General features: G+C 38.2%; 1 protein-coding gene across 2 annotated transcripts in view; it reads left to right on the top strand.

Annotated features, from left to right (window-relative positions):
• Positions 1-27,122, top strand: part of LOC136881282 (microtubule-associated protein futsch) — a 383,949-nt gene that overhangs the window by 299,483 nt on the left and 57,344 nt on the right. For both annotated transcript variants that reach the window (XM_068225087.1, XM_068225088.1), the window contains 4 exons: positions 5,854-6,089; positions 7,808-8,069; positions 10,927-11,219; positions 14,564-14,733. In XM_068225087.1, coding sequence (XP_068081188.1) covers positions 5,854-6,089; positions 7,808-8,069; positions 10,927-11,219; positions 14,564-14,733 — 961 coding nt within the window. The remainder of the gene's footprint in view (positions 1-5,853; positions 6,090-7,807; positions 8,070-10,926; positions 11,220-14,563; positions 14,734-27,122) is intronic.

Below are 27,122 nucleotides of genomic sequence, written 5' to 3' on the forward strand. Positions count from 1 at the left end.
AGTCTTTATTTACTTATCACATTTGACTGGGAAAATGCCAATGATTTGCTTTGCAATATTAATGAAAATTTCAAGCTGTGTCTTTTCTTTAATGTACTCCTAAAAGATAAATTGTTTTAGTATTTTCTTTCTTCACAATATTTTATTTTTTGCTTAACATAATCTAAATTGTAAAAATTTAGGATCCTTGTGGTCATTCACTGTTTGTGAACTGATGTCTTAGCTAAGGACCTTGCTCGCCTTAAAATTAGTTGTTCAGTGATAAGACAGCGGCGCAGCTTAGATTCCAGTCCAGCAATCTGGTAGAGAGGCCTTTCTTATTCTTTGAAGTTTCTGTTCTTGTGTCAGGAACATAAGTATACATGTTTGCAACAATTTGATTTTAGATGAATATTTCAATTCCATTTAGGATTAGGCACAGCTGTGTAAATCAAGATGAACTGTTCATCCATTTTCCAAAGCAAATCTATAATTCGCGATTTGTTGAAAAACATTAGCATCAAAAGTTTAATTCTCACATTCTGATTTGATATGAGCACAACAGTAAAGACAAATTGGGTTGTAAGCTGATTTCTACAGACATTTATACTCTTTTCTTTGACTCTGGTGACAACAAAGGATGTCCATTAGCAGATATCTCTACCAGAATTTATGTGAGTGCAAGGTTATGTATATTGCCTTAGTGATCCCATGTATGCATGATTTCACTCTTTGTTCTCAAAGTGGAATGGATGTGAATGTCTTTCTTAAATCTTAGGTGGTTGATACTGAATTGTTTAGTTAGTGTAAATAGGCAACAATGTAACATATTTCTGAAAATATTCTGCCAAGTTCTTCAAGTCCTCTTTCTTATTAAGGTAGTTTTTTTTTTTTTTTTTTTTTTTTTGTTCTTGCCAACATTAGATGTTCAAACATCAATATTGCACAGCTATTTGATCTTAAGATATTAAGCCTGATATCTGGACCCAAGGCTTTTGTGATTTTATTGAAATCACATCCTCAATGTTTCATCATGATTTTTTTAAACAGGCCTTTCTTATTCTTTGAAGTTTCTGTTCTTGTGTCAGGAACATAAGTATACATGTTTGCAACAATCTTAACATTGTATTATTTCATACCAAAACATGGTCACATCCAGTGCATCCTGGCTGGCTTGTAACATCTCATCTTCTGTACAAGATGGACACAGTGAATACTAAATTGACCTTGGACCTACACACTCTTGAACTCTGCCTGTTCGGAGAATTTCAAACAATCCAACTTTAATCATAAGCAGAGTAAACTTGTATCCTGTATTTCTCAACGTAGTGCAGCTATTTTCAGGTACACTCCCAATGGAGGTGACCTTTTGAACCACATACCAGCCCAGCTACCAAGTGCCGGGTATCGAACTAGGGCCTCTGAGGATGGCAGTAATAGCACTAACCTTTGCATTATGGAGGTGCCCACCAAGTCATTATGGTTTGACACCGTGGATATCTGGTTCAAATCCCATTGATGGAAAAAAAATTACTATCAGAATGTTCACTGGCAGCGTAGGAGAGGTAGTGGTATAAAATTTCTTAGCACTCGATTGAATGCCAAAAGCCCGGGTTTAATTGCAAACCTCTCCAGAGTGTTCATATTCATATGAAGTGAGAGGTGGTGGTGATGATGGTGGTGATTATTGTTTTAAGAGGGAGTTACAACTAGGCAACCATCCTCTATATATCACTAATGAAAGAGAAAAGATGGAAGGGATCCAACACTTCAAAAAATGGATATCGGTCAAAGAGAGACATGGGCCATGAAAGGCATGAAAATGAAAGATTCCCTAGCCCTCAAATGCTCTAATAGCATCGGGGTTGGAAAAAAACAAGAATTCATCAAGGGAGGTCAGTTAAGATAGATGAAAGTGAGAAGCCTGGCACAAGTAAGTGGAAAGAATGCCAGGACTCAGCTAAAGGCCTCTTGTTCACCAACCCATGTCCCTTTTAGTCACCTCTTATGACAGGCAGGGGCTACCGTGGGTGTAATTCTACTGTCCCTATCCACAGGGTATATAGAGTGAGAGTATATGCTGCTGTTGATTGTGATTTGTCCATCAGATGGGGAGGTTAAGCCTTGAGCAGATCTTTTAATATTGTTCAATAGGAGTAGGCTATCAAATGATCAAATGAGAAGGTCTGCCCAATTCAACACAATTCTGACTATGAACTATAACATAGCATATTTGCTTCTTATTAAATGTTCATAAAACGATTGAAAAGGGCAAGCAAAGCAATATGACTACAACAGGCATGCCAAGAGAAGTTATCTTACCTATTTATAATGAATGCAGAGCAGCACAGGTTCTCTAGTTATACATTATTTTACAATAGGAATACATGTTTCGTCCTGTCATCAAGGCATCTTCAGTTCCTTAATGCAAGACTCAATATTATAAAAATAAAACAAGCCCATTTAAATACTTAAAATACCGTAATGGTCTTTTTGTGTTATATTGCTCATGTAAATCCTATGAATTTTTTAAAATTTTTTTGTGTTGTAACTGTCCATCAGGTTGTTAAATGAGGTAAGTGGTATCAGTAAGCACCAGTATTTATAATCTGTGTAACACTTTGTCACTTAATTTGTTGTGGAAATTAATTGATTTCTTATTAATTAAAATGAAGTGAAATGAAGTTCTTAAAATCCTTAAAATAGTCGTCCTTTAGTTGCGGTGTTATGTTCCATTAGAATTCTTGTTAAAAATAATGGTGTGTGGCCTCCGAAGAGGCCTGTTGCAGGTCTTTCTAGTTGACTCCATATAGGCAACCTGCACATCTTTGAGGATATGACGATTCTAATGATGAAGACATCACACATATCCAGCCCCAGAACCATCAAAATTAACCAATTAAGGTTAGAAACCTGGACCTGAACAGAAATTAAACCCGCGACCCCTTGGACCAAAGGCCAGCATGCTAACCATTTAGCCATGGAGATGGACAGAATTCTAATTGATATAGTAGCAGGGAAATCTTCTCAGATGATAATTATAATCTTTATAAACACGTTGAAAACGCCATGTCAGCGATTTATTTCAGTGTATAGAGAGGCTAGAAAAGAATGAGAAAGATGAACAAATGAAGAATGAATATTGTGTTTAACAGAAAGTGTGAATGTGTAATTAGTACTTACTTCCCTGCTGCTTCCTCTTATGATACTAACAGGCTGTTTCATCAAGGGGGAACAGCTCTTGAAGGAGATGTGATGTATAAGCGCAAGGGGTGTAATTACGATAGGGAGGAGCACAAGGGGAGCTGTTAAGAAGTGTTATGGTTCCTTTTAGGAATTTCCACCTATACAATACAAATTGATTTATTTATTAAGGAAAATAATGTGGGTTTTTTTGTGCTATATTGCACATGTAACTTCTATGAAAAGTTTTTTTAATTCCTTAAGGAGTAAATAAATTTGGTATTGTAATGGTGGAATTTCCTAAAGAGGAACCATAAAACTTGTTAAGGTTGAAAAGATGGGCTTAAGGGGAGTTGTTGTTGTCATCATTCATCAATTTTTGTTTCATTTATCTTTTGGGTAATAATGTGTAAATTTCTTTGAATAATATATTAATATTCTCAGTAATTTCATTGATATTGTAATTGGGGTTGGTCTTCTGATCTGGTGCAAATAATGGTGCTTATTGATACTGCTTATCTTATTTAACAACTGCTGGACAGTAACAACACATAATTTAAAAAAAAAAAAAAATTAAGTGCAATATGTATGTGTTATATGTTCAGTATTCAGCCTGAAAGCTGGTTTGATCCTCTACAGCTCCACCAACAGGTGTCATAGATAGCCTAGGTGTCACTGAAGAGGCATACTAGGGAAATGACGCGTGAGGTAGTTTCCTGTTGGTTTCCTCACCAGACCAGAAGTTGCTGTTACATATCAGTCTGCCAAGCCCACTGAAATGCATGTACCAACAGACCCTATGAGCGATATGTTCACACCATTCATAACAGGGACTGGCTGCATAAGGAACGGTACCGGTATTACTAGAATCCCTCATACCTCGGTCACTTTCATATCGTCAAAGCCAAGGATGAGACTGAGACAGATCAATGAAAGTAACAAATTTATTCTAGCCCATACCAGAAGACATAGTGCACTGTAAAACTAGATCCTGCCAGCAAAGGCATAACGTGCAATATAACACCAAAGAAGAAATGAAATGGGCTTATTTTATTTTTGCAATATTGAGTCTCACATTAAGGAACTGAAGATATCCCCATGATGGGACAAAACTTGTATTCCTATTGTACAATAATGTATAATTGAAAAGTGTAACACAAATTGGGTTAAATTGGGTGGACCTTCTCATTTGATAATTTGATATCATAGTCAACACGGATAATAAAAAAGGTGAAATTTATCAATTGAGGAGTATGCTATGCATCAACACCATGTTTCACCTTCTCCCTATCCCATTATCATCATCACCACCACCACCACACCCAGACGTGCAGGTCGCCCATGGGTATCAGCTAGAAAGACCTGCACCAGACCTCTGCGGAGGTCACACAACACCTTCATCACAACTCTCATCATGACCCGGTGGTAAGGTTTTGACATTTATCTTCCTTCCTGAGAGTTAAAGGAACTTTGTCTTCTACAGCTTTAACCACCGGGCGAATTGGCCATGCGGATAGAGGTGCGCGGCTGTGAGCTTGCATCCGGGAGACAATGGGTTTGAATCCCACTGTCAGTAGCCCTGAAGATGATTTTCTCGTGGTTTCCCATTTTCACACCAAGCAAATGCTGGGGCTGTACATTAATTAAGGTCATGGTCACTTCCTTCCAACTCCTAGGCCTTTCTTATCCCATTGTTGTCATAAGACCTATCTCTGTTGGTACGATGTAAAGCCACTATAAAAAAAAAAAAAAAAAAAAAAAAACCCACCAGCTTTAACCTAGCCCTTTCAGCTGGGACTTTTAGTCTGAAGTTTGAAGGAAACTTTTTTTAGACTCTTTGAAGTACAAAAACCTTTATGGTTGTTATCTTCAACCAAAATTTTGCTAGTATTGTTTGATTAGAAGAGACTTTTTTTTTTATAAGTTGCTTTACATCGCATCAACACAGATAGGCCTTATGGCGGTGATGGGACAGGAAAGGGCTAGGAGTGGGAAGGAAGCATCCATGGCCTTAATTGAGGTACAGTCCCAGCATTTGGGTGATGTGAAAATGGGAAACCATGGAAAACCATCTTCAGGGCTGCCGACTGTGGTATTCAAACCCAGTATGTCTTGAATACTGGATACTGGCAGCACTTAAGCAACTGTAGCTATCAAGCTTGGTGATTAGAAGAGATTAGAAGATAAATAATTGTATTGCTGTGAGAATCAAAAGTGTAAATAGTAAAGAAAGATCTGTCCATGACAATTAAGCTTTCATGGCCTATATGGAGATGGCTTTGATTCATCCAGAAGGATGTGGATTCTGTTCCCTGTCAGGAAGTCAAGATATATAAAAGCGCTACCGTATTGGAGAAGGCCATGACCCCAGTGTTCGCTCAGCTTACAACAGAATGAATACAAGGTTAATATCTGGTGAGAGAGATATCTGGGCTTAACCACTCTCTTCCAACTAATTATAAGGATACAGACTACTGGAAGTCTTCAACTCTTCAAGACCTGTATGAAAATGACCTTGTTCATGATTTTGTTATTTATGTAAATAGTTCCTTTCTCTTTGTCCTCTTTTGTCACTTCAATAACATTTCAAATCTAAGAAAACCTGGATTAATTATTCAAATACTGTCATAGTTTTATAATTATTTGTAAGTTATTATGTGTATTTGACATAAACCTTTCTGATCTTAACAGAGTGGACATGTATGTGGAGGATAAAGTTTCCCACCAGGGCCCCATTCCACTACAGGTAATTTCAGCCATGACAGTTGCAGAGCTAAAGCAAAAGGTGGAGCAAGAATTTGAGATACCAATAAAAGTTCAAAGGTGGATTCTAGGAAAGCTTCTGGCATCTGATGACAGCAAAACTTTAGGGGATTACAATCTTACCACCAATGGATGCCCAGTGTTTCTTTATCTTGTGGCCCCAGGTAAGAATTTTAAGAGCCAAGGGATTATTTTTACAAAAGAAGAGATATTGCTTTTATGCTGTAATGTGTTTCTTGCCATCTTTCTATATAAATGATTTATCACATTGTTTTTGCCCCTTTCCTTTACTAATATTGATTTGTTAGGAACATTTTCTCCTACTGTGTTGGTCTCTTCCCGTTTCCTGTCTTTATCCAGCTTTGTTCTTACCCTACACTTCCCACATCAAAACTGAAGATCTGTGAAGATGGTCCTTAGTAAGTGTTGATGCCTGCCCTGCTGATGAAGCTGAGAAGCAGAAACAAACTCATCAGGAGCTGAGAAGAAATGGATGTAGAAGAATTGAAACAGTCTATTTGAAGGTGGCGGTGTACCAGGACGTGGAGATGTCCTTGTCCTCTTGCGTTTTCCTGTTTGTCCTTGATCCTCTTTCTGTTACTGCCTCTTCCTTACAGTGACCTATCAATGGTTTTAATCCTATTATTTGTTCCTTTTCATGTTCTCATCTTTCTACATGTGAGTGCAAAGTAGTCTTTACATGTATATTTTCAGTCACAATAATAAACTATTTTTCTGCAAAGTCACCACTTCGGTTCAGACATTTGTTTGGAGATTCCACTATTGTAGAATTTGGCTAACTGAGTTCAGAACCACTGCTGGCCAGCAGTCTTTGTGTCATTGGAATTGTACCTCTGGCCTGCTTGGAACTTCTTCAGTGGGCTAAACACATGGTGATGTGAGCAAGGTGTGAGATCGCCCCAATCGCTCACTGCCATTAACATCTTCTCAGTCATTAATAAACTCACAACACCACTACCGCAAACTTCTCGAAGCAAGACACTTGTTCCAATACATCAGCTGCATTTCCCTTTGGATCTCGGTGGGTGTTCATCTCTTGTTCCATTAAAAAAATAAAAAAATAACACTTTGCTGCTCATATGATGTGGACGTGTTGAGCACACCAGCCAACTTTGCAAACTGATAGAGATGCTGTGCCATGGAGCAGCCAAGAGTTGATGGTAGGCCAGTCCAAGTATACTCTGTTGCATCGAATGTATATCTCGATTACTCAATCACACTTCCAGATTGCCCTCATCTTACTTGATTTATCACTTATTTCTTCCTTTCCTTTTACCTTTACTATTACTGTATCTCTGAAAGTTGAACAAATGGCCAGGATATGTCCAGGTTTGAACTCATGCAACAAAATTACCCATACATCACACTGTCCCAACATGCTGTACAGATCACTGTAACATGTCCTATGACTCCTGCAGCCACACTCCATATGGAGTAACTATAGATTGTAGCAGTGTTACTCATGGTCTCATATGGTAGGAAGTAGGGAGGAGTGAATAAAGACATTGTACATTTTGGCCATTTATTTCCAAACAACCTGGAATGTAGAAGAATCTTCTGTGATTATTAGCAGAAGTAAAATCATGTGACTGCATTTAAGAATTTACCACTGAAAATATGACAGTTATTCTTTAACTACCATCATTAACAATATGTTCACATCATAATTATATCTATATGGAAAACTATTAAAGGAATTTTACTTTATTTTTCAAGACTAAAGATTTGCATGTTAATTTAACCCATATCCTATATGGTAATGAATTGTAATGTTCATTGAAGTAGGTATTTGAATCATTGTATAAAAAAGTTTAAAATAGATGTAATGTTGATAACATAAAACTAATTTTTTTTTTTGGAGATGGTGAACAAGATGGTGAAACTACAGCATCTCCAGAAACTGTTAAACAGCCTGAACCAGAGGTAATTCCAGCAACCTCACAAGAACCAACACCGGCACAAAAGGGAGGTTGGTATTTCAACCATGAAGAAGACCGTTACAGTTTCTGTGAAGACACGGAATCAGAGATGGCAGATGATGATGATGATGATGATGAGGAGGAGGAGGAGGACGAGGAGGAGGAGGAGGAGGAAGATAAGGGCAATGTTCACATCAATCAGATGTAAGAATACTTTTAAAACATGGTAGTTTATTTTTATGGGGTAATTTTGCTTCCTCGAAAGAACTGTTGCAACATTTTTACAAATATGCTACAAGCTCAATAATCTGTTTTAATGGACTGTTGTGAATGGTTCTGAGAGAAAAATGGATAGACTTTATTATCAACTGGAACCTAACAACAATGGAACACTAAAACCCATATATGGAATCTGTGAAGTGGCGGTGAGAAAGGAAGAAAGTGAGAGACGGGTCATAAAAAGTTGACATTAAACATTTGGCTGTTGGTCTTGAAGCAGAAAGTATGTCAAAATGCAAAAATAAAACATGTTTTATACCAAAAATGAAAAGATTTATAGTAATATTTTGAAATGAGAATAGCCTAAGAGATGTCAGATGCATCACACCAGAGCTTTGGTATATATTCTGCAGATCTACGTTATGCATAAGATAATATGTAGGACCTGGGGAGTTGTGTTAACTCATCTGCTTCCTTCTTGAGACTAGCTGAGAGAAAGTAAAGGGAGCATGCAGTGTCAGGCTCCACCCTCTCCTGAATGATGTTATGTACAACCTCACCTTACCACCTTATTTCACAGATTCCATGTACAGGCTTTATGTAAATTTCTTATTATCTGCTATTTATATATTAATTGCAAAATAGCATTCCATTAAAATTACTTGATAATCCATTGTAACTATTTACCTTACAGTCTTCAGTCAGTCTGTATACTATAAAAGTAATTCCAGTAAGGGGTTTCAAAAGGAAATTTTTATCTTAGTCTATCAGCAGTAAAAAGAATTTAATTTTGACATAGAAAAGTAGGAGAAACAGATGTTACCGGTACTTAAGTTTGTATGGCTCTTTAAAAATCATACTCTTTATTTTTGCAGTCGACAATCTCCTAAATTATGTTCCCGCACATAAATGGAATATTAACAAAGCTAATTGGATTCTTTTTACTGAATGAATGCAAGAATACAGTCATACAAGTTTTAGTGAAAAATGGAATGGCTCAAGAGATGAATAATTGAGGGTGTACTGTATCCTGCTGCTTTGAGATAGTCTAACCTGAATAATCTAAATGAGTCTAGAAAACAGATGGAGAGCAGTGACTTACCCTGTAAGAAAGCATGAATAGACTGCACATAAAAGAAAGACATGGGTCCAAAATTTTCAGCTACAGCCTTTGTCAGTGGAAGATAGAATATTAATGGTAGTTATCATTGTTGGCAAGTAGACGATGCTGTGTGAGATGAAGGGAGTGGGGAGACAGACAGACAAGAGAATGGAAATAAAGGAGTGGTTATCTAATGTTAAGGCTGGGTGCTTCCCTAGACCAGGTGTAAATGGGGACAGGAAGATCCATGTTAGGGGTTTGATGATGATGATGATGCTTGTTGTTTAAAGGGGCCTAACATCTAAGGTCATCGGCCCTGTTAGGGGTTTTGCAGGTACTGTGATGACTAGTGTGTTGGTAGTTAAGCTAATGTAGAAAGCTGGGCAAAGTCTGCATTGAAGCTGGCAAATGATGTTGATTGAAGTGCAGTCACGATGACCTTGTATGGGGTAAGATGTGCTGGTGACGCTGCTGGTGAAAGTAGTGCTTGGTATACGTAAACGACAGGTCTTACAACAGCTGTGTTCACAAGAGAAAGAGCCAGAAGGGAGCGGAGGTTGGTATGGTACACAGCGAGTGAGAATGTTTTTGAATGATTTTGAATAACCTGTTGAATTATATTCAAGCCTTTGGTATTTTAATTCTGTGGCTCTCTTTTCCTACACAGTGCAAATTATTCTCATTTTTGAGTCTTATGGTTCCATTTCATTATCTTATTATGTATTGACATTGATTAATCAGTAACAGGATGTTCCTAAGGAGAAAATGTAGCAAAACATCTCTGAAATGTTGGAACATGTGCCATTTAAAACAAAAATTTGCCCCTGTAATCCTTCATTTTAGTTCATGAAATGTGTAGCTGGACTTCACATTCCAGTAGTCCTTAGCAGTAACATAAAAATGTAAGGACAAAAATAATATGTTACTTAAATGGCAGGTTCTTCGCTCTTCACTTTCGATTGGCTATGTGACATTGTTAATTGTAGGATCAAAAGCCGACAATCGGTCGATATATTACTCCTGCTTGACTGCGGAGTCCGCATACTTTGCCATTTATTGTGATTCATAGCATCTTTCGAGCTGACATTGGCTTTCTCCATGTCTTTATTTATGTGGTCCATCCACCGTCTGACCTTCTGCAAGGTCAAAATCCGCTGGGGGTGTAGTCACAGTGCTGTGCTGGCAACTGAATCTGTATCTGAACCACCCCAGCCTTGCCTCTTTCATTTTCTCTGCAATCAGAGTAATATCCAGTCGCTGACAGACACTTTTGTCTATCACGTAACGCCATTGTGTGAGGCCGAGGCTCCAATGAAGTATTCACATTTTCGTTACGTGGAAATCTTATTCATGTTTTGATTTCACTGCCCGGCATTCTGTTCCACAGAGGGAAACTGGGCAAACAGCGGTGTTTAGGCATTTGTCACAGAGTACTCCAGTAACCTGTCACAACTTCATCCATGCTGCGTTGACCCTACTACAGACTTCTGGGAGTTGATGTTTAAGAGAGCTTAAAAATGAAAAACTTATGTCAATTGATTGACTGGTCTGTTAAAGAATCCCTTTTCCAGGTAAAATCACAGTACACCAATAATTTCCAATCATAGATGTAGTTTTGCATATGAATATTCAGTGTTCTTTTAATGAAGAATAATTCAATCAGATTTCTTAGTGTTAGGTGCTGTTTATAAAAGTACTGAATTTGATGATTAGGTTTAAAAAATCATTTTACCCTTTTAGACGACCTGTTCCTGACAAAGAGCCCGAAAAACTTCCTCAGATGAATGGGAGGAATAATGCTGAGATGGAGGAAGAAGAGGAAGAAGAAGAAGAGGAAGAAGAAGAGGACGAGAGTGGAGAAGAGGAAAGGGTTCTAGTGTCAGCATCGGCGGTCATCATTCATGATAGACCTAAAGTAGTGGAGCCTGTTCCTGGCCCTCAGAGGGGTGCACGGTTAAATGTAGCAAACACCAGTACAGCTCAGCAACCCAACCAACAGGAACAGCAAACAACAACGGGAACTATGAAGCTAGGTATGATTTTTGAGAAAACAATTTCTAAATGAACAAACATTCTTGGAATATAGGTAATGTTTTTATATGTTTACTTCATTGGATGTAATCATGTTAAGTTTGGGTTAGCCTATTCACAAAGCAAACAAATGTTTAAAATTTAATTTGGACTTGATGGTTTTTGAAACTATAGAGTGGCTTTAGAGACTTTTGAAAGTAAGGGAAGTATTTCCGAACATTAAAAATGTTGCAAAGTTGAATATATTTTAATCTAAACCCTACAAAGTGATGTAACAATGAAAACCAGACAGAAGGTATATGCCTACTTCATAAATAAAACAATATTTATTTTATAAAGAATGGCATCTGAAAGCAGAATAAATTTGGAATACAGGTGAGTACATCCAGGTTTTATACAACACTGCCACACTTGTCTTCCTCATGATAAATATTTTTTCATCTTCTTCCTCTTGAGTGATATTACTTGAATTTATATTCTCCACATAAACCTTGGCTCTTGTGGATGAGGCTCAAAGTGCTCCTCCAAATATTTGGTCACATCTTTTATTTTAGGCACTTTCTAAGGAACTTCAAGGCTTAGAATATGAGGATTCATCACAATTCTTCTACTTCTTCTTCTTGCTGCATTTCAAACTGTCATGTACTATTTGAAGTTCTCTTCACCTTGTACTGTTATCTCTGTTCCTTCAATGCAGATATTTATGAAATAAATTTTTTATGTGGACTGAACCTGACTTGTCATTTTCCAGGAATTTTAAAGATTTTGTCTGTCTCCTTCTTCAATAATCTACAATAATTTCCTTCTTCCTTAGTTCTTTTTTAATTAGTTTGAATATGTGATCAGGAGGGAGAAATGACTGCCTGGCTACAGGGTATATCATTTCAACTCTCTTAATACTTGCAAGTAATTAATCAAGTAACCAATTAGAGGACTTCCCATTGAGTATTGTGGTTTTATTTTGTACTGCACATCCATCAGCACTAAGTCTTAGGTTTCTTCCACTATATAATAAAAATGTTGTCTGGCTATTTCTAGCCGGGTGCAGACTTTGTGAGGCAGACCCTCTGATGAGGCTAGGCGACATCTGCTGTGTATAGGAAACTGCATATTATTATAATGGAGGATAATGTTGTGTGTAGTGTGTGAGTTGTAAGAATGTTAGGGACAGTATAAACACTCAGTCCCCAAGCCAAGGGATTTAAACATTTAAGGTTATAATTTCAGACCTGACCGGGAATTGAACCCAGATCCCACTAAACTGAAGAGCACTACGCTGATCATTCAGACAAGGAGTCAGTAATTTCTTCCATTAAGATCACTGTTCTGAAGCTGATGATATATGCAGCTCACTGTAGCAGAGGAATGCTGAGTAGTACAATTCTACACCTGACTGACAGAAATAGAATTGGTTTTTAAAACTGACAATGATGAAAAATCAGTTGAATCTAATGTATATTGAAACTGGCCATGAGTTCTGTCCAGCATTTTCAATGGAATCAAGCAGATTTTGAAGAAAAATAATGTCGAGATTGAATTTGAGATGTAAAGGTACACAGAAAAGCAACTTCACCTCACCTTTTTTTTTTTTTTTTTTTTTTTTACATCAGTGATTTGGTGGGTTTTGATTCTAGGTGCCTCAGTAGTGAATTATAATTATTATAATTTGTTTTTGATCTGTCATACATACAAACTTGCAAACAAAACACTAAAACCCTTTGAAACCTGCACACTTACAGACACACTCCAAGATAGAACTGGAAAACGGGGTGCCTTGCTCTCTAACAGTTCTTCCATGCTCTCTCTCTCTGTAGGAATGCTATTATAAAAGCTTATATTAGAACGCTCCCATATCCATACTCATTTATATTAAACTGCTGACTAATGATGTCCCTATCTTCTACAGTGAATCTGAAGTGAAGAAGATTATTCCTTTCATAAGAATCCTGGGTAACCTACCAGCACAAGTTGGTAAATCTCATCATTAAATATCAAATATTTACTATCCTTGTAGAAATATTCTCTGTCTTTAAGTGCTATACTCACTGTCTACAAGTAATTAAAGGGGAATTCATTGAAGTAAAACAACACAGTTCCCTAATGATTCTGAAACAACAACACCAACACCAACAACTCAGCTACCATGTACTGGTATTTTCATTTGATGCCATTGGATCTTTGTTGGGCAATCCATGACTGAGCTTTTAATTAATTTTGTCAGATAAACACCCAAAAAATTGTTCACCACAGATCTTCAACAGTCAAAGGACAATGTGTGAGGAGTGGGTTTTCTTCCACTCTTCAAAACTCTGACTACCACTGCCATGTTTGAATCCAAAATCTTGAGATTACACAGACAACACTGTACCACAGACACACAGAGGAGCTACTCTGAACTAAGTTGGTAATAAAGATCTGTTTCAAACGTTTATACAGTAGTGCTAATGAGTTGAAAAATTACTGTATCAGAATCCCAGAGAACATTTGAACATTTTAAAACCTTAATTAATAAAAAGTAAAATAATATTAATAGAAGAGATGTAAGTGTCCAGTGGCGGTGATTTGGTGATGGCGAGGTGGGACAGTCGCCCTCCAACCTTTTGTGGAGAGAACATTACTTTTATTCCACCTGAAACTGAGAATTATAGGATTTATTACAAAAAAACATTTTCTACAAGTCCTGTTGTCTTATCAGGTAATTCTTTCCTTTATTTTCTTTAATTATATATTTACAAAATTATTAGCAGAAATACGCATAAAATGTCGTTCATCACGGCTAAACTATTTGTACAGCACCACAGTAAGTAGTGGACACTTTACGTGCGCTGTGAGAAAGGGTATCAGGGGTATATTTTTTTGCCAAGGTCATGGATACTGAGGTATGATTCACCCGCTTGCCATGCACATTTGGCAGTCTGGCAGTCTCTTTAGTTCCTGTTAGTTTCTTAGTGTGTAGTCAAATATTAAATGATTTTTAATTGTATAATCACACTGTACTTCTATTTCACATGTGTAATATTGTTCCTTTGGTGAAAGTTTTATTGTATGGTATTGAATTAAAATCTAACTATTTTACCACACTGAAGTTGATAAACATTACCTCTCTGTTGATATCTCAGAGTGTATTAAAAACTTACCATTTTGTAGCTTTTTTTTTCATTTTTTTTTTTTCAGTTTTGATGTATATCCCCCACCCCCCACAACCATCTGCCCACTATATCTCATAAACCTGGGTACTTTTTCTTATCTGTAAACCCCCATCCCACTTCAATTTCCAATTGCTGCTACTGTGAGTGTCTAAAAATATATGTTTATTTTGATTATTTCACAAACATTACTTGTTCAGGTTGGAAGTGTCCAGTGTGCACTCTGGTGAACTCACCAACACGACCCGGTTGTGCTGCTTGTACCACGGAGCGCCCTCTTCGATATGTAGTTCCAATTGAGTACCGTGCTAATGAACAGGAGCTAGAACGTATGAAACGTGAGCAGCAACATGACGATGAATTGCAACAGGTCAGTATCTATATAAACAAGATTTTAAGAATTCACTATTTTTACTGAATTAATAAATCATTGTCTTTTATATGTATTTCAGGTCAGTTTAAGATGAAGCAAGTGACTTTTAGATTTTTTTTGTCTGTTTATTTGTTATTCCAACAGTATATTATTATATTTCAATGCTTGAGTAGATGTTACATTGTATACCACAAGGGTGGTCTAAAGGATGTTTCTGATTTGAAACTTGTATTGTTTGTGAATAATGAGTTTCAGATGTAAAGGATTGATATTAGCAGAAAAAGAAGTGCAGAAATTCAATGTTGGTAAATTTTGATGGTGATTATTATTATTATTATTATTATTATTATTATTATTATTATTATTATTATTATTATTATTATTATTATTATTATTTATTTATTTATTTATTTATTTATTTATTTATTTATTTATTTATTTATTTATTTATTTATTTATTTATTTATTTATTTATTTTACCCTGTTTATGCCCACATTGGAGTACCAAAATCAACCGTATGCAATAAAATCTTCATAAAATAAGCACATCAAAAAGTAAGTTCATTTTTTAAAACTTGATAATTTCTCCTTTTCCCAAACCTTCTTCATTCTAGACAATCTTGCAGCCCGTTCTTCTGCTGATATAACATACTGCGTATATTTTGATGTTTTAAGTGATAGTTTTGTATATTTGTTGTTTAGAATCTTCTTCTCTTCTCTATTTTCAATTTGCTCTGAAGTAATTTTCAAGTCATCCAAATCCATTTATATTTCTTTAAATCAAGTGTTTTTGTTTTACTATTCCAAAAGAAATCAAAATGCTGTTTTAGGAGTCTAAAATTTGGCAAATGGTATATATGTCCAAAAAATGCAATCCTCCATTTTCTCATCGTGTCAATAATTGATTCAATTTCCTTGTAAATTATTGAACTGGGTAAAAGTTTCCACTAACCATCAACCTGATGTTTTTTATTAATAATTGTCTGGAGAATTCTTCTATCCACTTTCTGTAGTTTATCTGTTGTTGCTTGGGTATTAAATTTGAATAATGTTTCACTTGCATACGATGATTCTGGTTTGATGACAGAGTTATAATGGCAAAATTTAGCATTAGTTGAAAGAGACTGTTTTTTGTAACTTGGCCATGTAATTTGTTGTGCTCATTTCAATTTTAGAGTTATATTATCTGTGGAAGCATTCCAAGTGCCAATTCCACCAAGATATTTAAATTTATTTACAACTTTTATTTTCTGAGTATTATATAATATGTGGAGTGTCAACTTTAAAAGATGGCATCATTTCTGTTTTCTAAACAGATATTTACAACCCAGCGTTCGCTGCTAATCCTCCTAGTTCCTCTACTTGAAATTTTGCATCTTCTATACTAGTTGCTAATAGCACCAGATCATCAGCAAATGCAAGACAATTTAGTTGAATATTTCTTCCAATCTTAACAGTCAGAGGACATACCTTACTCCATTCACGCATAATTTTTTCCAGCACACAATTAAACATCAATGGGGATAATCTATCTCCCTGTTGATATGTAGTAATGATTCACAATGGATAGTCTCATAAGTCTTTTGAAAATCAACAAAAGTGATCGCTAAATTTTTGCTCCTGATGCGTTAATGTTTTATGATCCATTTAAAACTGCTAATTTGATCTGAACAACTTCCTCGTCCTGGACAGAAACCTCCCTGATATTCACCCAATTTACTATCAAGCTGGTCATGAATTCTGGAATATAGGATCTTAGAAAAATTTTTATAGGTGACATCTAGCAAAGAAATTCCCTGATAGTTAGTTACTAGGATCTGATATATCACCTTTTTTATGGATTGGGTGTATAATTACAACATTCCATTCTTTCTGTATTCCAAATGTCAATGAGATGTTTGTGTAGATTCTCAATAGTCTGTATATTCACATTCTTCCAGAGTTCCGCTACTAGTTGATTTTCTCCTGTTGCTTTAAAAATTTTGAGTGAATCAATAGCTGCACTTACTTCATTGTAAACCAGTGGTATGACCTTCTCCAAAGGTGTTAATTTTTGTGGGAAATAGATCAAATTTAAAATATTTTTCAGAGTCTTCACTATTAAGTAATGTTTTGAAGTATTCAGCCAAAATGATTGCATTGTCATAATCATTATGGGCCACCTTTCCGTTCTTATCTTTCATCGGAAGAGTAGGAGGAATATAATTTTTTTGGTATTGTTTAAATATCCTATAATCGTCTCTTGTTTTATTACGATTGAAAGCTTCATCAATAGATTTTTATGTTTCCTTCTGATAATTTCCTTTAACTCTCCTGATTTCTTTAGCTGTTAATCATCTAGCGTTGATTAGTTCTTCTCTAGAGCTTTCTGTTTTTTGTTGTTGATCATTCAACAAGGCTTTTGTGCCAGCATAGTATTGCTGTATCACACTCTTCATACCACCAAGCATGTTTTTTTTTAATGGGAGCTGCTTCCTCTGCTATGGATTTTAGTTTGTTTATAGTGGTCCCCAAACTATCACTTAAAAGTGTTGTGGATTTCTCAAAGTATGTTCGATTATTAATGACTGAACCAAGATCATACAATCTTTTCCTAATGAGGTTATGTGGTTTATTTTTATTTTTTGGAGTTAATTTAAATTTAATCTCGGAGATGTAATGGTCTGAATCAACATCAACACCAGGCAGAACCTTAACATTATAAATTTCTTTATGAAATTTACGATCCATGGCCACATGTTCTATCTGGGATTCACCCAATTTAAAATTTTGGACTTTTCCAACTCATTAATTTATGCGGTTTTCTTTTAAACCTTGTTGTTTCTAAAATTAGTCCATGGTTAATACAAAATTCAATTAACCGTTCACCATTCTTGTTCATTAATTTATGTGCTGGGCATCGTCCCACCACAACATGAAATTTTCTCTCACGTCCAATCTTTGCATTAAAATCCCCAAGAAGAATTTTAATGTTAGTAACAGGTATATTCGTTACTAATTGGTCAAGTTCATCCCAAAATTGATCTGTTCCTTCTTTGTCAGTTCTGTTCTTTTCATTTGTTGGAGCATGAACATTTATCAATGTTGTGTTGTTGTTGGAGTCATCAGTCCATAGACTGGTTTGATGCAGCCGTCCATGCCACCCTATCCTGTGCTAACCTTTTCATTTCTACGTAACTATTGCATCCTACATCTGCTCTAATCTGTTTGTCATATTCATACCTTGGTCTACCCCTACCGTTCTTACCCCCTACACTTCCTTCAAAAACCAACTGAACAAGTCCTCGGTGTCTTAAGATGTGTCCTATCATTCTATCTCTTCTTCTCGTCAAATTTAGCCAAATCGATCTCTTCTCACCAATTCGATTCAGTATCTCTTCATTCGTGATTCGATCTATCCATCTCACCTTCAGCATTCTTCTGTAACACCATATTTCAAAAGCTTCTATTCTCTTTCTTTCTGAGCTAGTTATTGTCCATGTTTCACTTCCATACAATGCCACGCTCCACACAAAAGTCTTCAAAAACATCTTTCTAATTCCGATATCAATGTTTGAAGTGAGCAAATTTCTTTTCTTAAGAAAGCTCTTCCTTGCTTGTGCTAGTCTGCATTTTATGTCCTCCTTACTTCTGCCATCGTTGGTTATTTTACTACCCAAGTAACAATATTCATCTTCTTCCTTTAAGACTTCGTTTCCTAATCTAATATTTCCTACATCACCTGCCTTCGTTCGACTGCACTCCATTACTTTTGTTTTGGACTTATTTATTTTCATCTTGTACTCCTTACCTAAGACTTCATCCATACCATTCAGCAACTTCTCGAGATCTTCTGCAGTCTCAGATAAAATAACAATATCATCCGCAAATCTCAAGGTTTTGATTTCCTCTCCTTGGACTGTGATTCCATTTCCAAATTTCTCTTTGATTTCCTTTACTGCCTGTTCTATGTAAACATTGAAAAGGAGAGAGGACAAACTGCAGCCTTGCCTCACTCCTTTCTGGATTGCTGCTTCTTTTTCAAAGCCCTCGATTCTTATCACTGCAGACTGATTTTTATACAGACTGTAGATAATTCTTCGTTCCCGGTATCTGATCCCTATCATCTTCAGAATCATAAATAGCCTGGTCCAATCAACATTATCGAATGCCTTTTCTAGATCTACGAATGCCATGTACGTGGGCTTGTCCTTCTTGATTCGATCCTCTAAGATCAGACGTAAAGTGAGGATTGCTTCACGTGTTCCTACATTTCTTCTGAAGCCAAATTGATCTTCCCCCAACTCAGCTTCAACTTGTTTTTCCATTCTTCTGTAAATAATACGTGTTAAAATTTTGCAGGCATGAGATACTAAACAATGTATAGATCTTGTTTTCTATTTTAATTGTTAATAATGCTACTCTTGATGAATTTGAGGTAAAATCAATAATGGAATCTAGAATGAACTGTGTACCAAGAAACCAACTCCAAATTGAGGGACATTCTTTATGACTCTTTCACCTGGAGGTCCTTTATAGAGATGATACCCTCTTGATTCAGTTGAGTTCAGATCAGTATTATTTAATTCTTCATCAATGAATTGATATTTAGTGTTGCCAAATATGAAAACTTTCCTGGTTTATTGAACTTCAGTACATTCTTAGTTTAATTAATCTGCATGGTTGTTCCTTATGTCTCTGGGCACTCTGACTTGCCACAGTCCTCTATCTGACACCCCACCATATCCGAATGGTGTCTTTGTTTGGAAGATTATATAGCTGTCCAAACCAGTGGATTCTTTCAATAGAAGACTTCCCATATTAGTTTGATTATCTGATCCATGATCAAAAGTCTGACTGTGGTCAGGGTTTGAAATTTCAGATGTGACCTGGAAAGGTGATAAATGAAATATGATATGATGAAAAATGAGATTGTGAAATGTGTTTGCCTCAAGATGTTCACTTGCTGAGATCCATTCTCTTAAGTATTTGACTGCAGGAACTTTACTTATGGTGTTGTTTCCTAGTGGTATTGTAGAAGGAGCTTGCTCTATATTAGTGAGAAACTCCATCTTCTGTAGGTTGACCCTCAAGCCAGTTTTTGTTGCAATACTTTAGAGGCTCTGTAGTTGGTGAGTAGCCTCCTCCATGCTGTTGGCCAGTAGGTTGAGATCATCAGCAAAGGCTAGACAGGGTACATTGAGGTTATCTTTCTTGTACCCAAGCTTCAGTCCTGCTTCTGATGACAATGTGGCAGTCCATTCCCTGACGATCTTCTCTAGTACACAGTTGAAGATGCAAGGGAGACCATATCCCTGTCTGACTCCTTTTTGGATGGGAAAGCTCTCAGACAGCTCACCCCTGAACTTGACTTTGGAGGTGGTGTTCATCAAGGTAGTGTGGACCAGTCTGGTGGTCTTCTCATTTAGGCCTAGTTCCCACAGGGTGGAGAAAAGGGTCTGTCCGTATTTTGAATCATATGCCTTTTGGAAATCCACCACAATGGCTACCCACGGGTATGCACCTCAGCTCCTATATGTGAGGATGGTCTTGAAGTTTTGTATCTGCTCTGCGCAGGACCTACTGACGTGGAAACCAGCCTGGTATTCACCTAGTTGGGAGTCCAGCTGTTCGGTGACTCTAGTTAGCAGGGCTGTAGAGAAGATCTTTTAGGTTACAAACAACACGGAGATGCTTCTGTAGTTGTTGAGGTCAGTCTTACTTCCCTTCTTGTGTAGTGGATGGATCATGGCTGAGGTTCATCCCTCTGGCAAGGCCTCTGTTCTCCGTATCTCTTGGATGATCTGAGTAATATTCTGCAGGGACTGCTCATCTACATGCTTCCACATCTCTGCAACTATACCATCTTCACCTGAGGCCTTGTTGTTCTTGAGGCCTTTGATTATCTCCTCTATTTCTTCTCTTTTGGGTGGTACAGAGTCCTGGTTCCAGAGTGTGGTGAAGTTCAGTCTAACTTTAGGTTCTTCTGCGTTGAGAATTTTTTGGAAGTACTCTGAAAAGATGTTGGTGCAGTCTCTGTTGTTCATTTGAAGCTTCCCATCTGGCCCTCGGAGATGTAGGGTGGGGGGCCGTGTATGAGGTAGACTGTTTCTTGAGTCCCTTGTAGAGATCTTGAATTGTTTCTCTTGAAGTCTTCTTCTGCGTGTTGTATTTGAGACCTGTTGTAGTTCCTCTTAGTTTTGCGGATGATGCTCGATGTTGTTTTCCTTTGTACAATGAAAGCCTGATGAATTGGGCTCGTCCTTGTGCTGGTTCCACTTGATCTAGGCTCTGTGCTTTTCCTCTTTAGCCTGATCGTACTCTGTGGTCCACCAGGGTTGCTTGCCTTTGTACGATGAAGCAGGGATGGTTTCTTGAGCGGCATCTAGTTTAGCCTTTTCATTCTTCTCAAGGGTGGTCTGGAAGTCACCATCCTCTTCACTCAACCGTTGGGTGTTGAACCTAGGTATCCTCGAGACCTCTGGGGTTTTGGGTACTCTCCGCAAGGGTTGTAGGTTGGAGAAACAGTGGTTAGAGTCAAGGGTAGCTCCTATCAAGACCTTGATGTTTTGTATTTCTCTGTTGCATCTCCTGTCAATAGCCACAAGGTCTATTTGAAATTCACCTAGCATGTAATTTGGACTCTTCCAGGTCATGGCCTTCCTATCATAGGATATAAACTTCATGGCCTTCCTAGGCAGTCGCTTGAACGCAGTTGATTTTAGGACCAGGTTGTATTTGTCACAAAGGTCTATGAGTCGCTCGCCATTTCTGTTGGTCCTCTTGTGGGCTGGGTAACTGCGTACTATCCTGCGATATCTCTTCTCCTTGCCGACTTGTGCATTGAAGTCACCCATGAGTATGGTGGTGTGGGATCTTGTCTAGAGTCTCTTCAAGGGTGTTCCAATAGTACTCTACCACTTTCAGATGGTGGTGGTGGTGGTGATTACTGTTTTAAGAGAAAGTGCAACTAGGCAACCATCATCTATACAACGCTAATCAGAGAGAAAAATGGAAGGGATCTGAAACTTCAAAAAATGAAGGTATCAGCCAAAGGAAGACAAGGACCATGAAGGGCGTGAAAATGGAAGACTCCCTAGCCCCCGAAAAACTAATAGCGTCGGGGTTGGAAAAGAACAAGAGTTGACCAAGGGAGGTCGGATAAGATAGATGAAAGTGAGGAGCCTGGCACAAGTAAGTGGAAGCAATGCCAGGACTCAAATAAGGGCCCCGTGGTTGCCAACCTGCGCTCCAATGTTCAGAGCCCCTGGGGCCCCATTTAGTCACCTCTTATGATGGACAGGGGACACCGTGGGTGTTATTCTACCGCTCCCACCCACAGAGGGAATCTTTCCTACTGGTGTTGTTTGTAGGTGCATGGAAGTTCGCTATGGTGTATGCTCTGTTGTGGGACCTGAAGTATAGTGAGGAGGTTCTGTCAGTGGGTAAGATGAATTCTAATATATAGTCAACCATTGTCTGGTGTACAGCAAAGCCAGTATCCAGGTGTGGAACTATCTTTATCACCCTCTTACTGGTTTCCCTTTATAGATCCGGTATCCTTGCGTTTCCATTGCGTCTACATCTGTGAACTGAGTCTCTTGTAATGCTGCTATCACGATGTTATACTTGACCAACACTTCAAGGGTATGTTTGAGTTTATCTACCTTTAGCAGGTAGTTCATGTTCACTGTAGGTAGGTAAGTAATGTTCCTTTTCTTTTTCTGTTGTTTATGTGAGGGCAGTAGTGGTGTAGTACATGAAGGTGCAGGCTCCCCAAAATCAAAATCTGAAACCTGAAACCTGAAAACCTGTTTACCCCATCATGACTGGGGGTTGATTGGTTACCACCTGGGATAATATTTTTGTTGATATTTCCCTACATGCTGAGTCCAATAAGTATATATGTGGGGTCACCCTAGTGGGTTACGGTTGTTAATTCTCAAGGTTGTTAGCCCTGAGATATATTTTATCAGCCGCTACTAACATGTGGAACAGACGCTGCCGGGGTACCGCCGTGCCTTCTGCCCATTATATCAATGGACAGTAGATTGCCTTCTTTGCCAGCTTCACCGTACAAAAGTCCATCTTCTCTGCCTTTGCTGCCGTTGAGGTCTCATCATCATCATCATCATCATCATCATCATACTATCCCCTCTTAACACTTACCAAAAGTGAAAAACAAAGGGGTCTCATCCTTCAAAGAAAGAAGGCACTGGCAAAGAAACAGAAAGGACCACAAATGGCATGAAAATTAGACTCCGTAGGCCTTGTAAATGGAGTGAGAAGAGAACAAGTGCTGTCCAAGAGGGATCAGGCAGGAAAGATAAAAGTGATGAGCCTGAAATCAATCAATCACTACTGATCTGCATTTAGGGCAGTCGCCCTGGTGGCAGATTCCCTATCTGTTGTTTTCCTAGCCTTTTCTTAAATGATCGCAAAGAAATTGGAAAATTATTGAACATTTCCCTTGGTAAGTTATTCCAATCCCTAACTCCCCTTCCTATAAACAAATATTTGCCCCAATTTGTCCTCTTGAATTCCAACTTTATCTTCATATTGTGATCTTTCCTACTTTTAAAGACACCACTCAAACTTATTCGTCTACTGATGTCCTCCCACGTCATATAACTCGAAAGACTTGCACTAGGCCTCCCTGGAGGCTACACATCATTATTATATCATGTCTAATTAACGCTGAAATGTATACTTACAAATTGCGTACTGGACGAGTTGGCCATGCAGTTAGGGGCGCGCGGCTGTGAGCTTGCATCCGGGAGATAGTGGATTCGAATCCCACTGTCAGCATCCCTGAAGATGTTTTTTCGTGATTTTCCATTTTCATACCAGGTAAATGCTGGTGCTGTACCTTAATTAAGGCCACAGCCGCTTCCTTCCAACTCCTAGGCATTTATTATCTGATCATCGCCGTAAGACCTATCTGTGTCGGTGCGACGTAAAGCCAATAGCAAAAAAAAAATTACGTTATTTTGATGATCATACTTTGTCCGTGATCAACTTCTGTTGAAATGGAAATGGCATATGTCCTTTAGTGCTGGGAGTGTCCGAGGACATGTTCGGTTTGCCAGGTGCAGGTCTTTTGATTTGACACCCGTAGGCGACCTGCGTGTCATGATGAGGATGAAATGATGATGTAGATGATACGTACACCCAGCCCCCGTGCCAGTGAAATTAATCAACGATGGCTAAAATGCCTGATCCTGCTGGGAAGGAAACCCAGGACCCCTGTAACCAAGGCCAGTGCAATAACCATTTAGCCATGGAGCCAGACAACTTCTGTTGAGAAGAAGTTGAATAAAATTCCATCCCCCTAATCACTGGTAATCAAATGTCCACTGCCCACATACCAGTATAATGGAAGTATACTGGTCATCTAGGTTAAAATAGATGTAGATAAATACAACAGTAATGATGATGACAGTGACAATAACAAGGAAAAGATACAGGGGAAGAAAGGTTTACCTGGGCAACGATTCAAATCGCTGATCTTGAGGCTGAACACATGAAACTTGGCCCTCCATGTGTTGAATCTTGACATCATCAGCAAAGGCAGTTCCATTGAGTTCATTCGGTGTTTCTTTAATGCTCTTCATTGTAGCTATCATCGATAACTGTGATAAACAGGGACAGTGCATGCCATGATGGACTCCACTTATGGTCATAAGCATGACAAATGCCACTCTCCAACTTGCATGCACCTTGTACAGTACTTTTACAACATCTGTACAGTCCAGCTCCATGGCTAAATGGTTAGCATGCTGGCCTTTGGCCCATAGGGTCCTGGGTTCGATTCCCGGCCGGGTCAGGGATTTTAACCTTCATTGGTTAATTCTGATGGCCCGGGAGCTGGGTGTGTGTGCCGTCTTTTAGAATTCATCACAGTACGGTCCCGTTCTCATAGACGCGCAGGTCGCCTATACGGCGTCAGCTCGAAAGACCTACAACAGGCCTCTTCGGAGGTCACACACCATTATTATTATTATTATTATTATTATTATTATTATTATTATTATTATTATTGTACCGGGCGGTACACCTCCACGCCGCTAATTCAAACCTTGCGCCAGTTGAAACTCCCCTACTGGAATAAGTCTGAACTTTGTCTTATGTGTTAATTTTCAAGTAACCCTGAAGATGTCACTACTTGGAAATTTTGAAGTTTCTGAACTGTGTTGTTTTCGACGTATTTTTGTTTTGCTTGTAGTAAGAAGTGTGAACATTCTCTTCTAGAGGACACTACTGAAGAACTACAACGGTGCACCCTAGTGCGAAGTGAAAGAACTGTTTTTTGGAGAAAATTTAATTTCAAAAGTTTGTTCTTTGCTAAATTTCTTTCAGTCATTGTTTAAGTTGGCAATATTAACCCTTTCTTTCCCCTTGTTTTGAATTTAGCCAATCCCGAATTTCTTTAATTAATTTTCCACCAATAATGTGTTTCTTCTTCATCTTGTGTAGGGGTTTTCTTTATCCACCAATAAAATGTTTGTGGGCGGGTGTTTTCCTTCCTGAAACGCCTCGAACTTTCTGCGAGAGTATTTAAACTGCTGATTTTAGGGTCTCTGCGCCACTTCAGTAACATCTTTCAGTGTGTAAAGTACATAACAGGGGGCGGGAAGCGCCTCTTCCTTCGGGCAGCAGTTCAACAACAAGGTAATGGCCGATTAATAACTTCTTTTCTTGCTAGCTCAGCAGTTTAACTCTCGGGGCGGGTCCGAAGCTTTTCCCCCATGTAACTTTCCCTAAAATGTAAAGAATCTTTGTATTTATTCTATCTTTTAAGCTTCATATTGGGATAGAGAGTGCTTAACCCTCTCGAGCTCCCTCTCATATTGCATTGAGGTGAACTTATTTTTACAACCGTTTCTTCCTTAACGTAATGTAAATTGTTTCCTTCTAAAAGTCACCTCTTTAGTATGGGATTAGCCCTTGCATTAACGGCCTAGTGCCAAGTAGGTTTTAAACAAAGTGTATTAGGAGCGCAAGTTCGCCTCCTCTCAAATTGGTATTTTAGAGGCCAGGTAATTACATTTTCTCACTTAATAGGCCTCAGTAGGTTGGGTATCTTTACCCCTGTGTTTATGTCCTTAGAGGACAACTTGAAGGTGGAGTTTGGTGTGGCCTTTGATAGGCTTAACCTTTGAGAGCAGATCGCTCTTTTGAAGTTTGTTTCTGCGCGCCTCGAGGAGGCTTTATGATGTAATTGGGAGCAAGTGCTCCTGGGCTTGATTGGGGTCTTCTGCCCCTTTGTTGAATTCTGTATATCGTAAAGTTGGGCTAATTGCTCAAGAATTGTGTGTCTGGCTCTCGGAGCCCCAAATCCTGTAATTGTACATTCTCGATTAGTGGTTTTGCTACTCTGTACCTGCCATTATTGTTATTTCTTGTTTTTTGCTAAGAAAATATAACCTTGTTAAATTTTAAATTCACTTTAATTTCGTAGCCTGAGACCTGTTCACCCCCGCACCTTCTTTCACCTCTAACTACCACGGAAAACTCCGTAACAAGTGGTAGCAGAGCGTGGTTGAATGGGTCTCAATTTAGCCCCTTTTGACGGCTAAACATTGTTTTGATTCGAACTCTGACAATTTTCTCTGTTGCTGGAAATTTTGATTTTTTCTTTTTCAAAAATTGTTCTGTCATCATGCCCGGCCCTCGCGATGTTCTCCATCTCAACTATTTGCGCAAGGAGGAGTTGATCTATGAATTGACTATTAGAAATGTGCAATCTGGAGGCACGGTTGCAGTAGACACAAACAAGCTTAGAGAGTCCCTTGATTTGCCCATTTCCATCCCCACTTTGGGAGAGAAAGAAATTGACGACTCTCTTTCCACGATCACCGAGAATACTACTGGGCTAGCATCTGTAGTTAGTTTTTTTGACGAAAATGATCCTTCTCCTAATCAAATTAAGCGTGTGCAAGCCAGGCTATTTCATTTTTCAAATAGAGTTAACGATCTGTTGTCTCTGAAGTTGAATGATGTTCAGAGGAAGGAAGCTAGTACGTTGCTTGAAAGTATTTCTGAATTATCCAGTAAGGTTACCCAATTGTTAACTGGGGAAGTTCCTCCCAAAATCGATCAACCCACCACGGTGAATGTAGGTAGCGAGGAAGAGCCTCCTAAGGGAGAAGTCAATAGGATAACCGTTGGAGCTCAAACGATCTCTGCCCCATTGGACAACGAGTCTGAACGCCGTGCATCGTTGAATAATGTACGTTCTGAATTATCTTCTTTGCCACTGAAACTTTTACCTACTATGTCACCTGGGTTCAGCAGCTTGCCTCATCCATTAGCAATGTTGCTCAGAGGTATCTCTAAGTTTTCTGTTAATACCACCAGTGAAGTTATTTCATTCTTAAGGTTTTTAGTTGAATTTCAAGATCATG

Source organism: Anabrus simplex, chromosome 1 (genome assembly GCF_040414725.1).
Source record: "Anabrus simplex isolate iqAnaSimp1 chromosome 1, ASM4041472v1, whole genome shotgun sequence".
In the NCBI taxonomy this organism is placed as follows: Eukaryota; Metazoa; Arthropoda; class Insecta; order Orthoptera; family Tettigoniidae; genus Anabrus; species Anabrus simplex.